The following is a 15,763-nucleotide window of genomic DNA, read 5'->3' on the forward strand; positions in this document are numbered from 1 at the left end:
AGACCCCGAAGATTCACAGTTTTCTTTTTCGACTCGAAAAGATTCTCTACGATCCGAGAGGTAGTACAAAATCCAATCAGTTGACCAATAAAAAAAAATCCACTTCGCTAAGTTTTTTCTTCCAACAGCGTTGAAAAACATGATTTTGAGCTATCGAGAAATCAAAATACACCTCGAACAATTCGTTACTGCCTTTCAAGTTTGGCAATCTGTGCAGAAATGTAGTTCATCAGGTAGTCGACCGCTTTCTGACCAACCGGTAGTTCTGACCAGTGGAAATGATGAGGTAACTTCTGAGAAGGAGCCCAACATCGACATTTCTTTGTAACTACCAGCATAAACATCTAACTTTTATATGCGGGTAGTGAAGTCAAAAATGTTTCCAGTTTTGTGAACAAGAAGGCTTCTTTCCACTTCATTTTTTCGACGGTTTGAATACAACACAAACTAAAATATGAAGATTTTCAGCGGATGCAAAGTCGATTCCGTTAGAAATCACTGCCCCAAAATCGAGCGGAAAATATCCGTTGCTCCACGGTCGTTCTTTGAAAAGTTCTCGAAGGTTGAGTTTTTATTCGCTTCATTTATAGGCCAGAAGAAAGCTCAAGAGCTAGTGCAATTTGTTACAATATCTGTCTTACCTAACAGTGAAAAAGTGCTCGATGGGATGAAAGAATACAATCACTGTTGACTTCAAGCAATGTCGTATTCGACTCTCGCTGAATGGTTACTCAAAAAGTAAGAACATCTCGATATAATGCAGGTGCATTTTATTCAACTAAATAAAATCAATAATGTTGTAGACATTCATTTCCCTTAGGCAACTATTCTTAAACTGTGGTTTGCGGATCCCTTGTTATATCTAACGTATCAGCGTACCTTTTGCTACATACCATACATGATCATCAATTTATGATAACATTCTCGGTTGTATGACATAAAGACTGTCCCAGAAAGTATGGACGCACTTTGGTCTCGCTGTAAATAATTCACAAGTGTTAGATATTCAAATTTTATTCGATATACTGATCATATTAGACTACAACAACAGAATATTATTCTCAACATTTGCTACTTAGCCATTGTAGTCTACCTGGCGCATCTTCTTGCGAACGTTCCTCATTAAATTCCGTACAGACTTCTTGGCGACAAGTTTTGACACTTTTTTCCAATCTTTTTCGAACTGTTGAATGGTTTCGGCTGCCGAGACATGTTTCCTGGAATGTGCCTTCGTTAATACCCAAAATTCCTCAATTGGTCGAAGTTGTGGGCAATTTAGTGGATTCATGTCTTTTGGGACGAAAGTGACATTTTTGGTAGCACACCATTCTACCGTTGATTTCGAGTAGTGGCAAGAAGCAAGATCTGGCCAGAAGACAACAGGATCCTTGTGGCTTCGAATCATGGGTAGAAGTCGTTTTTGTAAACATTCCTTGATGTATATTTCGCTGTTCATTGAAGCAGTGGTGATAAAGGGTTTCGAAATCTTACCGCAGCTACAAATTGCTTGCCAGACCATAGCTTTCTTACCAAATTTATCGACTTCAATCGATGTCTCGGACTGATTTAACACTTGCCCTTCTCGCACCGTATAATATTGTGGTCCCGGCAAGGATTTGTAATCGAGTTTCATGTAGGTTTCGTCGTCCATGATTATGCAGTCAAATTTCCAGCAAGAATCGTATTGTACAGATTTCGAACCCTCGGCCTGATCGATGCTTCTTGTTTCGGACTAAGTTTTGGTTGTTTCTGCTTCCTATAAGTTCGAAGATTCAAACGTTCTTTAGCACGAAGAACATTTGACTTCAAAGTGTCCACTTTTTTGGCCACATCCCGAACTGAAACCTCCTTCTTTTGCTCGAACGCCTTCAGTATATGTTTATCCAACTGAGGGTTACCAGGACCTTTTTTTCGACCCGTTTTCGGTTTATTCTCAAAGGTGTTATCCTCGCCGAACTTCCTGATTGCATTTCGCACGGCTTTTTCACTTACTCCTTCCATTTTTGCTATCTTCCTCAGTGACAGTCCACGTTCTGTGCACCATTTGTACACAATTTTTCGACGTTGCTCTGCTGAAAGTCCACGCATTTCGAAATAAACTAATAAAAACGAATTATGCACAAGTGGTTAGAGAAGAGTGTGAACAACAGGACACAGCCATAAAATTAACAGATTCTGAACCATTGCGAAATAGCAGCGGTTTTTGGTTGCGCCCATACTTTCTGGGACAGTCTTTAAGGAGTGTATCGAAAATAAGCTATCCACATACATTTGTGTTGCACGCATGTATTTGTGATGGGTTTTTATACTCAGATCACAGCATGCTGTGCGTTTGGCTGTCAGCTTTCGTTGGTTTACTTGTTTGTGCGTTTGAAATTCTGCGTTATCAAAATGTCGCCTATTGAAAAGGAAGTGAAAGTTAAGGTTCTGGACACATGGCTAAGTGAAAAGGGTATTACTATACAAAAATTGGCGAAGTGGTTTGGAATTCATCATGCCAGTGTTAAGATCATCATTAATAAGTTTGGGGAACACTATTCTTTGGATGAGCTAACAGGAAGAGGCAGAAAAGCCGGCTCTTCCAACCCAAACCTGGACAAGAAAGTGGTATCTCTAATCATGAAGAACAAATCAATTTTAATGCGTGATTTGGCCAAAAAAGCAGGAACAAGTGTCGGAATGATCCAGCGAATCAAGAGGTGAAATCTCCTGAAGACCTACAAGAAGCATAAAATATAGAAACAAAGTTAGAACAAAAGATGAGAGCTGCAATAAGGGCCCGGAAATTGTATTGGCGCCTTTTGCAGTGTCCGGATGCATGCGTTTTGATGAACGATGAGACTTACGTAAAGGAGGACTCAAAAACCCTTCCAGGTCCACATAACTTTACTGTCGTCGTTGGGGAGGATGTGAGTGATGCGGACAGGTCGATTCAATTTAAGAAATTCTGTCGAAAGGTTCTGGTATGGCAAGCAATATGTTCCTGTGGTTGGAAGTCAACAATTTTTTTCACTACCGGAACTGTAAATGCAGATCTATCTATCGATCTGAGTGTCTCCTGAAGAGATTGCTGCCTTTATATAAGAAGCATAGTACACCTCCACTTTTTTGGCCGGATTTAGCATCGGCTCACTATGCCAAAACCACTGTCAATTGGCTTGCGGAAAAGGGTATAAATTTCGTTGGGAAAAATATCAATCCACCAAATTGCTCTCAGCTTCGACCCATCGAACGTTACTGGGCAATCGTGAAGAGGGTCTTCAAGAAGACTGGTAAGGCAGCTGGGAACATGCAAGAGTTCAAAAAAATTTGGTCTCAAGCGTCCAAAAAATGCGATGCAACACTTGTCCGGAACTTGATGAAGAGCGTTCGATCAAAAGTTCGAAAATTCGTGAAGGAATAACTTAAATTTCATCCGGTTTTCATTATGCTCAAGTTTAACCTCGTACAATAGAGGATAATTTTTTAGTTTGAATAAAATATCGTTTTTTATCAGAATTTGAAAGAAAAATGTGTGGATAGCTTATTTTCGATACACTCCTTATATGTTATCTCTGTTATTAACTTTGTAATATCAACGGATTTGCGCAATAGTTGATTTTTATCATTCAGTTTATAATCCTGAAAGACAATCAATAACATGGAAGAAGAGAACATTCCAAATAAAACTTTTCTTCGAAGCTAGACGGAAATTGATAGGTTGAATGAAGAGATAATTTAGCACAATAGAGTAATCAGAAATGAATTATTTCAATCAGTTAGATATTGAAAATATCTAATAACTGAAAGGAAAAAAAAACTCCTGAAATTGTCGCCTTTTACGACATGGAAGCAGGAACTCAGTGGATCTATTATTGATTGATTTTTTTCCGCCGGATTCCACACGGCATCTAGGTTGGCAGTGTCCGGAGAGAGCTAATAGGTATTATCAATCTCCTAGTGGACGCCAGCCCCTTTGATGACAAGCAACATTTCACTGCTAAAGCCGTACTAAGAAGCTTTACATAAATTTTTAGTAAAAATTCTCTTATAACATAACAGTTTGGCGTCTGTGCTCTACGTGCTCTTACGTTGCTGTCAGAGTGAAAGCGTCACGCGAAGCGTCTGGACGCGCGTGTGAGCTAGTTACATTTGATCAAAGCAAACCTGTCAGAGTGAATGCGATGCGAAAACAGTACATCGCATTGAATCGCTTCGCTTCGGTTCACGTTCCGCGCTCACTTTGACATCAACCTTAGACTTCAAACAGCTTCCGGGGTCTGTTCTGTTCCTGAGAATTTCTGGATAACGAAGGTGTCCGAATTAACGAAGACGTATTCGATTTGGTAGGCCATATGCAGTTGTGGTCGAAAATCTAAAGGTTTCGTTTCTATCGGAACTATTAATAAGGATGTGCACACTAAGATTTGATTCCTTTGTTCGGTAATATTTTTGACGAGATCTTTCGGTAATCTATCGAAATAACCGATATTTCGGTACATGGGTTTTATTTTACAACAATTATGCAAATTTTCACCGACGATTAGTTTAACATAAATTTCCATTACAGAATTCTGTATTAGATGTACAATTGATACGGTAAACCTGAATAGTCGCCGAATACGTTAAAGTTATCTTCCAATAATCGAACTTCTGTGAAAACTGATTGTCATGAAATTAACTGTCAAACAGTTATTAAAATATTTAGTGAGTGTCTTTTTATTAACCAAACGAAAAAAATGTTGACGGGTTCATCGAATGGATTGAGGTACAGGTGATAAAAGTTTTTAAGACATTAGAGCCACTAACAGCTTTTTGTTTACTTATAGGCAGAAAATAATTTTGTATCACTTGTCCACTTGCTGCAACACAAATCGTTTAAGGGTAATTTTTGTTGAACTCGACGGATTGTGCAGTGTTTTAGAAGGCGCTCATAATTCCGGTCAGTCGGAGCATCTGACACTTTTTAAATTTCTCGTTGAATAAAACCATTTCCTCCATTCGTTTTTGTGAATATGTGTTGTTTTTTGAAATTCGAAAATCCAGAATTATAACCAAAGGAAAACAAACAAACAAAAATTACCGAACAATCTGTTAGATCCATTTGGTTTACAGTGTACGGTAGTTGTTCGACAGTTCAGCAATTACCGAACGATCGGTAATCAATTCAACTACCGAACTAATTACCGAACGTTCAGCTGTTGAAAATTCGGTGAAAAATTACCGAATGCTGCGAAATTTTCTAAGTGTGTGTACGAGAAAAAATGCCACGATTCTCTTCAGCTCTCTTTTGGCCTGATTTGGCCTCTTGTCACTAAGCGAAATCAGAAATCCTGGAAGGGTATAAGGTACGACAGGTCAAATACGTGCCAAAATCAGCTCATTCACCAAACTGCCCAGATCTTCACTCAATAGAAAAGTACTGGGATATAGACGTAAAGGTAATGAGCAATTCCAGGAATGAGTAGACAAAAAAGTGACAAAATCAGAATCGATGCTCTTCGATTTGGATGAAACTTTGCACATGGCTTCAGTGTGGCAAACCATAAGTTTTGAACCGATTGATAGGTCAATCCGACTCACGACTGATTTTAGAAAAGGGCGTATGTATTTTTGCATTTCACCAAAATTGCCTATTTCAAATCGTTGTAACTCGGAAACCGTTAATTGTACAAATAATTACAAAATAATCCGAAAAAGTTAAATAAAAAAAGCATGGTTTTAATTTTTTTTTTGGTATTTTCATTTTAAAGCTCTTATCAAAACCTACAGATTGATGGCTATCCCATCTGTGCCTTTTGAAAAATGAAGAAGTTACAGCTAAAACAATTTACTGATATATTCGAAATTTCAAGTTCTCGTTGAAAGATAATCATTTAAACAGTAGAATATTATTCTACAGGTTAAAGGCAATAAATTTGTTCATGATATCCTTTCTTCTTAAAGTAGCTATTCTTGAGATACTTGGATATTTTACTTTAACACCATTTTTATACTTCCATGAATTGTTTATTTGCTTGCTATATCTACAATTATTACAAGTGACAGATCGGCTGAAAAGTTCGTATCGTTTCTATGAGAGGACGCCACTAGAATTAAATCCATACCATTTTCAGTTAGTACCAACCTTCAAAAGATACGTGTATAAATTTGACAGCTGTCTGATTATTAGTTTGTGAGATATTGAATTTTGAGTGAAGCTACTTTTGTTATTGTGAAAAAAAATGGAGAAAAAGGAATTTCGTGTGTTGATGAAACACTACTTTTTGATGAAAAAACGTGCCGCCGATACCAAAAAATGGCTTGATGAGCGTTATCCAGACTCTGCACCGGGCGAAGCAACAATTCGTAAGTGGTTTGCAAAATTTCGTACTGGTCATATGAGCACCGAAGACGATGAACGCAGTGGACGTCCAAAAGAGGCTGTTACCGATGAAAGCGTGAAAAAAATCCACAAAATGATTTTCAATGACCGTAAAGTGAAGTTGATCGAGATAGCTGACACCCTAAAGATATCAAAGGAACGTGTTGGACATATTATTCACGAATATTTGGATATGAGAAAGCTTTGTGCAAAATGGGTGCCGCGTGAGCTCACAACCGATCTAAAACAACAACGAATTGATGATTCTGAGCAGTGTTTGGAGCTGTTATATCGAAATAAAACCGATTTTTTTCGTCGATATATAGCAATGGACGAAACATGGCTTCATCACTTCACTCCGGAGTCCAATCGACAGTCAGCTGAGTGGACTGCACGCGATGAACCGAACCCAAAGCGTGGAAAGACTCAACAATCGGCCGGTAAGGTTATGGCGTCTGTATTTTGGGATTCGCATGGTATAATTTTCATCGATTACCTTGAAAAGGGAAAAACTACCAACAGTGACTATTATATAGCGTTATTAGAGCGTTTGAAGGACGAAATTTCAAAAAAACGGCCTCATTTGAAGAAAAAAAATGTTTTGTTTCATCAAGACAATGCACCGTGTCACAAGTCGATGAAAACCATGCTGAAATTGAACGAATTGGGCTCCGAATTGTTCCCTCTTCCACCGTATTCTCCAGATTTGGCCCCCAGTGACTTTTTCCTGTTCTCAGACCTCAAGAGAATGCTCGCTGGTAAAAAATTTAGAAGCAATGAAGAGGTAATCGCTGAAACTGAGGCCTATTTTGAGGCAAAGGACAAATCGTACTACAAAAATGATATCGAAAAGTTGGAAGATCGCTATAATCGCTGTATCGCCTCTGATGGCAATTATGTTGAATAATAAAAACGAATTTCGGCAAAACAATGTGTGTTTCTATTAAACGATACGAACTTTTCAGCCGAACTGTTACATGAATTATTCTCAATTATATTTAAGGTTTAATTTATTTCTGACGGAGCTGCCTCGCAGTACAAAAACAGAAAAAAAAATCATTTTTTCAGTGTATATTTTTTTTAGAGTGCCCAATCGATTCCCTACAACTTCTTCCTGAACGCCATTTTTGTACAATTAACGGTTTTCGAGTTACAACGATTTGAAAAAAGCAATTTTGGTGAAATGCAAAAATACATACGCCCTTTTAAAAAATCAGTCGTGAGTCGGATTGATCTCTCAATCGGTTCAAAACTTATGGTTTGCCTTACTGATGCCATGTGCAAAGTTAATCCAAATCGGAGAAGGTCGAGTCTGATGATCTGCTAAGCATTTCTCTCAGCTGTATCCAAAATTTTTGAAATTATTGTTAGCAATGCTCTTCTTGCTAAAGCTAAATGCTATATTTCGAACGATCAACATGGATTTATGCCCGGACGATCAGTTACCACAAATCTTCTCCAATTCACAACAACTTGTTTAGAACACTTAGAACACGGAGCGCAAGTGGACGTAATTTATACGGATCTTAAAGCGGCTTTCGATACAATTGACCATAATATTCTGCTTGCAAAGTTATCTAAACTAGGGATTTCAGAGCGCATAACTAATTGGCTTAGATCATACTTGACTTGCTGAACTCTACGTGTTAAGCTCGGCTCAACTAAATCCTCCAGTTTCTCCAACTCGTCCGGAGTACCCCAAGGAAGCAACCTAGGTCCGTTGCTGTTCATTCTGTATTTCAACGACATATTACGAATTTTGAGGCCTGGTTATGTCCTACCATCGTACCAAACAGCCAATAAGATTCGACTATGTCATTGATAGTGTTATTCTGCAAAGAACTCACCAATTTAGCGATTTAGGAGTGCTACTTGATCGAAAGCTTACGTTCAATTTGCATCGATCGGCAGTAATCGCAAAAGCTAATCGACAATTAGGGTTTATCACAAAGATATCAAAACATTTTTCTGATCCGTACTGTTTAAAAGCTCTCTACTGCTCTCTCGTTCGGCCAATACTGAAGAATGCTTCAATTGTTTGGCATCCTTATTAATTGACCTGGAGCCTGAGGATCGAAAACGTGCAGCGCAAGTTCATCAGATTTGCACTGCGGTACCTTCCTTGGCGTGACCCGATAAATCTACCACCGTATGATACTCGCTGCAAGCTGCTAAATATGGAAACTCTCCACCGACGTCGTTGTATCCAACAGGCTGGATTTGTTGCTAAGCTTTTGAATGGCGAAGTCGACAGCCCTAATCTATTGTCATCGTTATGCATCCGAGTGCCATCCAGATCTCTGCGTCATGGATCCTTACTTGTACCTCGCTTCCATCGTACTAGCTTTGGACTTTACGAACCGTTTACACCAATGATCCGCACTTTTACATCTGTCGAAGAGTTTTTCGAATTCGGAGAACCATCTTGCCGATTCATAACACGGATTAAAAATAGCTCATCGATATAATATAAGGTACTATTTCATGAAGACTTCAGTCCGATGGAATCAAACAATAAAAATAAATAAATAAATAAATTTCTGGAATTGTTCTAATGCTACTTGCAAAACTTGAAAAGTGGCGCGGAGGAGGGAGGGGGATTTAAACTGCATTCCTCTAAATTTAAATACACTGGTTCTGTTACCAGAACACCTGAACCCTGCTCCGACTGTAGTTCTAATCAGTCTAAACTAGTTCCCAAAACCATAATGACAATTTCACATTGTGGAAATCGAATCCGACAGAGAGTCCCTCTGCTCTTTGCTACAAACGAATCAGATTATCATTCAAACTCGACAGCGAACAAACAGCCCCAGTCATATCACATTCTATCTAGCGAACCGGACCACATAATTCGGTCAAACACGACCACGAATCCATCGATGCCACATCTCGCTACACCGAACCAGAAAACCTATCATCACCAATTCACACATCCATCATATCATACTGCACGAATGTCGATACATCAGCGCCATCAGCAATAACTACTAAAAACACTTCTCGCCTCTTTTCTCTTTTCTCGCCCACCCCCTACCACCCACCGAACTGCGGCATCATCATCCATCCCCGTTGACCAACCCTGAATCAAATCTTCCCGTATGTCCACACCCACACCCACACCCACACACACTCACTCACGCACGCACGCCCGCACTCACGCACATCCACAATCCACCAAAATCCGCACCATGACCGTTAACTCTTAGTGTTATCGTCACTTCTAGGACAGCAGCAGCAGTTCCATTTCGCCTTCGGTCAGCGCCCGTTCCACTTCCCGGCCGATCCACTGTCCAGCTTCCGGATGCCACCGATCGGTAAGTGATTCTAGTGTTTTTTTTTTATTTTTCTTTGTTGTTGTAGTTTTGTAAAGGATTTGTGGGGTCGGTTTGTTTTTTTTTTTAGTTGTGACATCTGTCAGTGCCCAGAAATAGTATCCCAATTATCGGGTTTATTTGAAACAGCATAAAGGAATTTAATCAATTTCCCGTTGGTTGTTACTGCTTTGAACGAAACAACAAATTGAAGCAATTAGCATTCTGTCATTTTTCTCGAAATCAATTTTCGTGTTTCAGCGGCTACTAATAAAGCGAACACGAAACCCAATCAAACCAAAAACAAAAAAAATGACAGAACTAATATAAACTACACCGCCCCCCTGCCACCGATCCTAGAATGGCCGCTCAATTTCCCTCGAATTGCCGCGACACCGCGTGCCATGTAACTTCACTACTGAACATAACTAGTTTCATGTACTCGGGATATTTATGATATTTTCCTGTGGTTTTTTTGTTGTGATTTTAACATGTTCACTCGTCGGTCGCTTTGTTCATAACCCCCCCGGTCCTCCGGCCATGTTGGAACAGACATCGGAAAAAATTCACCGCTCATTCAGAACCAAATGTTCAAACTTGTTGGTCACCTCTAACCGCACACTTCCATCGTTCTCGCGCGGTTCGTTACACCTTCCCCCTACACCGAGAGAGTCGGGCATCGCAAAAATGCGCCTCCCAGTCATGCGCCGCCACTGACCAGATTGCTGAGCTTTGGTTGGAACCCCCCCCCCCCCTTCCCCCTCGTGCGCTTTCTATCGGAGATCTATAGAGAACAAACCGACCGAACTGCATCGAACCTACGAATCTGGCAGCCAAACCCAGTCCAGCCGATGATGATGAAAGAGGGGGGATGGTGTAGAGTACTTTTTTATGCACTCTCGAACTGCAGCAAACATCGTTTCGCGCTCGCAAACCGACCGGACACGACGCGACGGGAACCACGGCTTGTCGGTCGCGATAAACGATTCCAAAACAGTATCCGTATTTGACCACCAGCCCACATCGTCAACTAACCCCGCTGGCAGGCTGGCAGGCAGGCCGGCTGGCTGAAGGCCAAACTCCGTTGGTCCGGCTATCGAACGGATCCGGGCATTAAAATGTTATTTCGGAAAAACAACCACGCTTGTTTGCAGTAAATTTTTAATTTAGCACCACTTGTGTTCGCGCGGGTTGATTATTGGCTGCACAAAAGTGCACAACAGCTCGCGATTGGGGGTGCGAAATGAGGGAGGGGAGGAAGGAATGAGCGGTACTACTTTTTGTCGGCGGCCACGGATGGATTTTACTGGTTCAGTTTATGGCATCGTGTTCGCAATTGGGGAAAGGGAGTTGGGCGAATTAAAATTATACTAACTTCAAAGGATTGTATTGATTATTGTTTCATGTAGAATCGATTACAGAAGCTTCCTTGTCGAACAATCAAATTAAAAAAACTATGCCACAACTTTGCGGCACAAAACGATTCACACAATTAAACCAGAAATTTGATTGCCTACGTCCTAGGTCGGTAATATTTTGATCCTAGCCGGAGGTACTACCATCATCGCCAAACGAAAAATCCGCATCCTCAAAAAAAAAAAAACACGACACGACTCTAATCCGTTGGAAGGTAAATTTCATTCCCAGTTCTAAATACCGTCGGATTTTGCAAAGTGCTACGGATTTTCACGACACCAACAAAAAAAACCTGGCACTACACTCAACATCGTTTCCATTTTTTTTTTCGTTAACTTCAAGCACTCATCTCGAGTTCCCGAATCCGGTAGCAACCGTTAGCAGACTACTCAAATGCCCTTCTCCCCACAAGAAGACTAATGTCAGTTGATAAAAGCTCTTGCGTTCAGTTAATTCCGTTCGGTCTACCGTCGATTTGAGTTCCAACAGGGATACCAGGGCTGTTTCGTTGAAAACGACAGGAACGACTTATGGGTTATGCAAACTACGACCGAAAAAAAATGTATCAAGCAGGATTTGATTTATCGCGACTAGTCGCTATCGACGTTTGTTTTTTTTTTTGCCAAATGGCATTTCACCCTTTTCGGGGCAGGATTCGAATGACGAGAAAAAAAAACTCCCCAGCCCCAGTGATCCCGGAGCGCGCGCGGAGATTGATCATAGGCCGGGTGGCAGTCCGCACTTCGGCCGGTGGCGGTCAACCAACAATACACGGCTAAATGGTCAACCTCGAGTGTGGTGAGAGTTTGGTGGTAGCTTTTAATCCGCAATTCCATTGGATCACAATTGTGTTTGCTTGGAGTGACATCACACATCCATCCCGTGGCCGCTCGGTACATCCTCGTTTCCCTCCGTTCCGCTCCGTTCGTTCGTTCGTTCGATTTTTGTCGTGTCGTCCGGATTCACGACATGATGAAGCCACCACCACCACTCGAAGAGGATCGATTGACTGAATCGATGCAATCAAGCATTTTGAGGAACGCGCAACGGTGGTGGGGATGGTGGAGGGTGATGGCAGAGCCAAGGTGATGAAGCGGAAGAATTACATCGCGGTTCCTGTTTTCATGGTTGAGTTGATTCTGTGGAGTGTGGCTTCTCCTACTGTCAGTTCGGTTTCTTTTTTTTTGTCTGGCTTAGTTCAGGTCCTTGTGAAATGCATCCGAGGGTGAATTTAGACACCGGCTCTGATTGATATTGGAAGGGTTGGACAATTTAAATTGATCCGAAAACAACTTGAATTGGAAAATTTATCGATCAGTGTTGCTAATAAATTTCTTCATCAATTTGTTATCAAGACTCAATTCATACAGTCATAAGCGACAACAGGAAAACTAAGGAACTACTAACAACAGTGCAATCGAAATCGGTTGATTTTCAGTCGTTGAAGGAAAAGTTACTGGAATACAATTGAACCAAGCCAACAACTCGATGATTTTGCAATTCAATCAACAGCATAGATCGTAAAAATGAACCACTCCATACGAAATCGGTGGTCGATTCTTCCTTGTATGCTTGGATTTGGCTCAAATTTTTGCATATGTATTCTTTATGATCAACAGAAACAATTTGCACCATAAGTTTGCCATTTCTACTCTAGCCTAGGGACTAAGCAAAAAGCTTAGCGTTTTCCGTCCTCTCTGATTGCTACACAATCACGTTGACCAGGCATTTATCGACTGGTTTCATCATCCTCGTAAAATTGATGAACATGAACTTAGCGAGGCACCTCTCGCCGATGATAACGAAAATAGGTGAATAATTTGTTGCTTATTCGTTGCTAATTAGTTACAGTAATTTTGAATTTGTTGCTCAATTATTTTTTTAGTTTTTGAGTGTATCGCTAAGCTCATATGAAGTTAGCGAAGTCCCTCTTTCAAATATGCTTCAAAACAGATCAAAGCCCAGTGAATAATTTGTTGCTAATTAGTTACGATAATTTCGAATTTGTTGCTCAATTTAGTTTTCATTTGTTTGAGAACTTTGCTAGTTGATATGAAGCTAGCGACGTACTCAAGAAAATAAAAACAAAAATTGAGCAACAAATTCAAAATTACCGTAACTAATAAGCAACAAATTATTCACTGAGCTTCGATCTGTTTTGAAGCATATTTGAAAGAGGGACTTCGCTAACTTCATATGAACTTAGCGAAGTATTCAAAAACTAAAAAAATAATTGAGCAACAAATTCAAAATTACTGTAACTAATTAGCAACGAATTAATAACAAATTATTCACTGGGTTTCGATCTATTTTGAAGCATACTTGAAAGTGTGGTTTCGCTAACTTCTTATAAACTAAGCGATGTACTAAAAAAATAGAAACAAAAATTGAGCAACAAATTCATAATTACCGTAACTAATAAGCAACAAATTATTCACTAAGCTTCGATCTGTTTTGAGAAGAGGGGCTTCGCTAACTTAATATGAACTTAGCGAATTACTCAAGAAATTAAAAAAATGATTGAGCAACAAATTCAGAACTATCGTAACTAATTAGTAACAAATTATTCACTGGGCTTCGATCATATTTGAAAGGGGGGCTTCGCTAACTTCATATGAACTTAGCGAAGTACTCAAAGAATGAAAAACAAATTGAGCAACAAATTCGAAATTATCGTAACTAATTAGCAACAACTTAGCAACAAATTATTCACTGGGCTACGATTTGTTTTGAAGCATATTGGAAGGGGGCTTTGCTAACTTCACAGGAACTTAGCAAAGTACTCAAAAAAATTTAAAAAAATTGAGCAACAAATTCAAAATTACTGTAACTAATTAGCAACAAATTATTCAGCTCATGTTCATGTAAAATTGCATAACGGTGTCCCTAGTATTTTCATCTAGTCTACTGGCTGCCCTCGATCCAATAGTAGAATGCACACTGCTCTCATTCAGTAATCTTTTTGCTTCCGTTGCCGTATATATCGTCGTATTCAAAGTTTTCTTCATTTTTTTCGGCTGTCTATGACTTAGGCAGTACAGTTAAGAGTTGAAATTGTTCAGCATTTGTCGTACCTTCACTGGAAACTACTTTTCTTTCAGCTGCTCAAATGATTTCATACAACTCGCTGATTATTTCTTCATCAAAACTAACTACACCCAAACTTCTATTTACGAACACTTTTTATACGTTACCTATTTTTACGTAACTCTTTTTACGAACCAAATCGCAAATAACGTAAACTTTTCTTACGAACCTACTTCGTAAAAAGAGACTTTGGCACACATCGAAAGCGATTTAAAGAGTAGATTCCGGAAAATGATGTTTGAGGTGGTTCTGAAATTCAAAATCGCGACTTCCGGTTTCTTGATATTCCTTTAAAATCTTTACAATGCTGGTATTTTCGAAACGGGATTAATAAGTAGATGTCGGAAAACGTTGTTTCAGGTGGTTCAGAAATTCAAAATGGCGACTTCCGGTCTTTTGATATTCCTTGAAAACCCTTACAATATGGGTATTTTTGGAAAGAATTGGATTTCAAAACGACCACGAACATCTTTGTTTTCGGTACCCACACACCAAATCTGTTCTGAAAATATCCATATTGTGCGTATTTTCAAGGTATATCAGCATACCGGAAGTGGTCATCTTGGATTCGGAACAATCACAAACATCGTTTTTATGGCACCACATCAAATCCTTTTGGAAAATACCCATACTGTAAAGGATTGCAACGAATATAGATGATACGAAAGTCGCCATCTTGGATCCTAAACATTGTTTTCCGGAACATTTTCATCAATTCTTTTAAAAACTACCTATTTTTCAAGGGTTTTCAGAGAATATCAAGAAACCGGAAGTCGCCATCTTGAATTTCAGAATCACCTCAAACATCATTTTCCGACATCTACTCATCAATCCCGTTCCGAAAATACCCATTTTCCAAATAACGTAAACTTTTTTCACGAACTACCTCATTTTACGAGCCCCCGTTTAGTTTGTAAATGGAGATTTCGGTGTACTTTGTTTAGAGCAAATATATGTCTTTTAATGCTGTTTAGAATCTCGTGATATTTCTCCATAATATATTTAACAGAACTAATTTTTATTTTGTCAATTGGGGCCGCGGCAATACTTGAGATTGTCATTTAGGGATTAGCCAAATTTTGTGCTAGGGCACATAACCGTTTTTAACATTTTTACGTTTCGTCTTTGACTCATTAGTGCAGTGCAGTTCAAATTGATCTGCTTGGTGCAAAAGGCGGCAGTTCAATTTGAACCGCTGAACAGGCATAAAGTTTCTGCTATTTGCAGTGTTTTCAACATTTTTCTGGCCGATGTTGGTCATTTAGGGGTTAGCCAAATTTGTGTTAGGGCTTAATTTGAACTCCTTTGCACTGATGAGTCAAAGACGAAAGGTAAAAATGTTAAAAACGTTTATGTGGAATCCGATGGTAAACAATAAATGTAGCCAAGAATAGATCCACTGGGTTCCAGCTTCCATGTCCTAAAAGGCCACAATTGTAGGGATTTCCATTTTCCTACTTTTCAATCACTTCTTCAACAGAGGTTTTTTTTCTTTCTTCTGTATTTTTATTCCTTCGTGCTTTTAAGAATAGTCTAATTGGAAAGAAGTAAATTCTTTCGTGTTATTTCTCGTTCCTCAAAACTATAGGTTGTGGTGAGCTCA

At 39.5% G+C, this 15,763-nt stretch overlaps 1 protein-coding gene across 6 annotated transcripts in view; it reads left to right on the forward strand.

The window, feature by feature from the left end:
- LOC131426191 (homeobox protein 5) overlaps positions 1 to 15,763 on the forward strand; it is a 156,029-nt gene that overhangs the window by 134,564 nt on the left and 5,702 nt on the right. For 5 of the 6 annotated variants that reach the window (XM_058588727.1, XM_058588724.1, XM_058588728.1 and 2 more), the window contains exon 4: positions 9,553 to 9,660. In XM_058588727.1, the coding sequence (XP_058444710.1) occupies positions 9,553 to 9,660 (108 nt within the window). The remainder of the gene's footprint in view (positions 1 to 9,552; positions 9,661 to 15,763) is intronic. The other variant, XM_058588729.1, reaches the window with a different exon arrangement.

The sequence above is a fragment of the Malaya genurostris genome, chromosome 1 (genome assembly GCF_030247185.1).
Source record: "Malaya genurostris strain Urasoe2022 chromosome 1, Malgen_1.1, whole genome shotgun sequence".
In the NCBI taxonomy this organism is placed as follows: domain Eukaryota; kingdom Metazoa; phylum Arthropoda; class Insecta; order Diptera; family Culicidae; genus Malaya; species Malaya genurostris.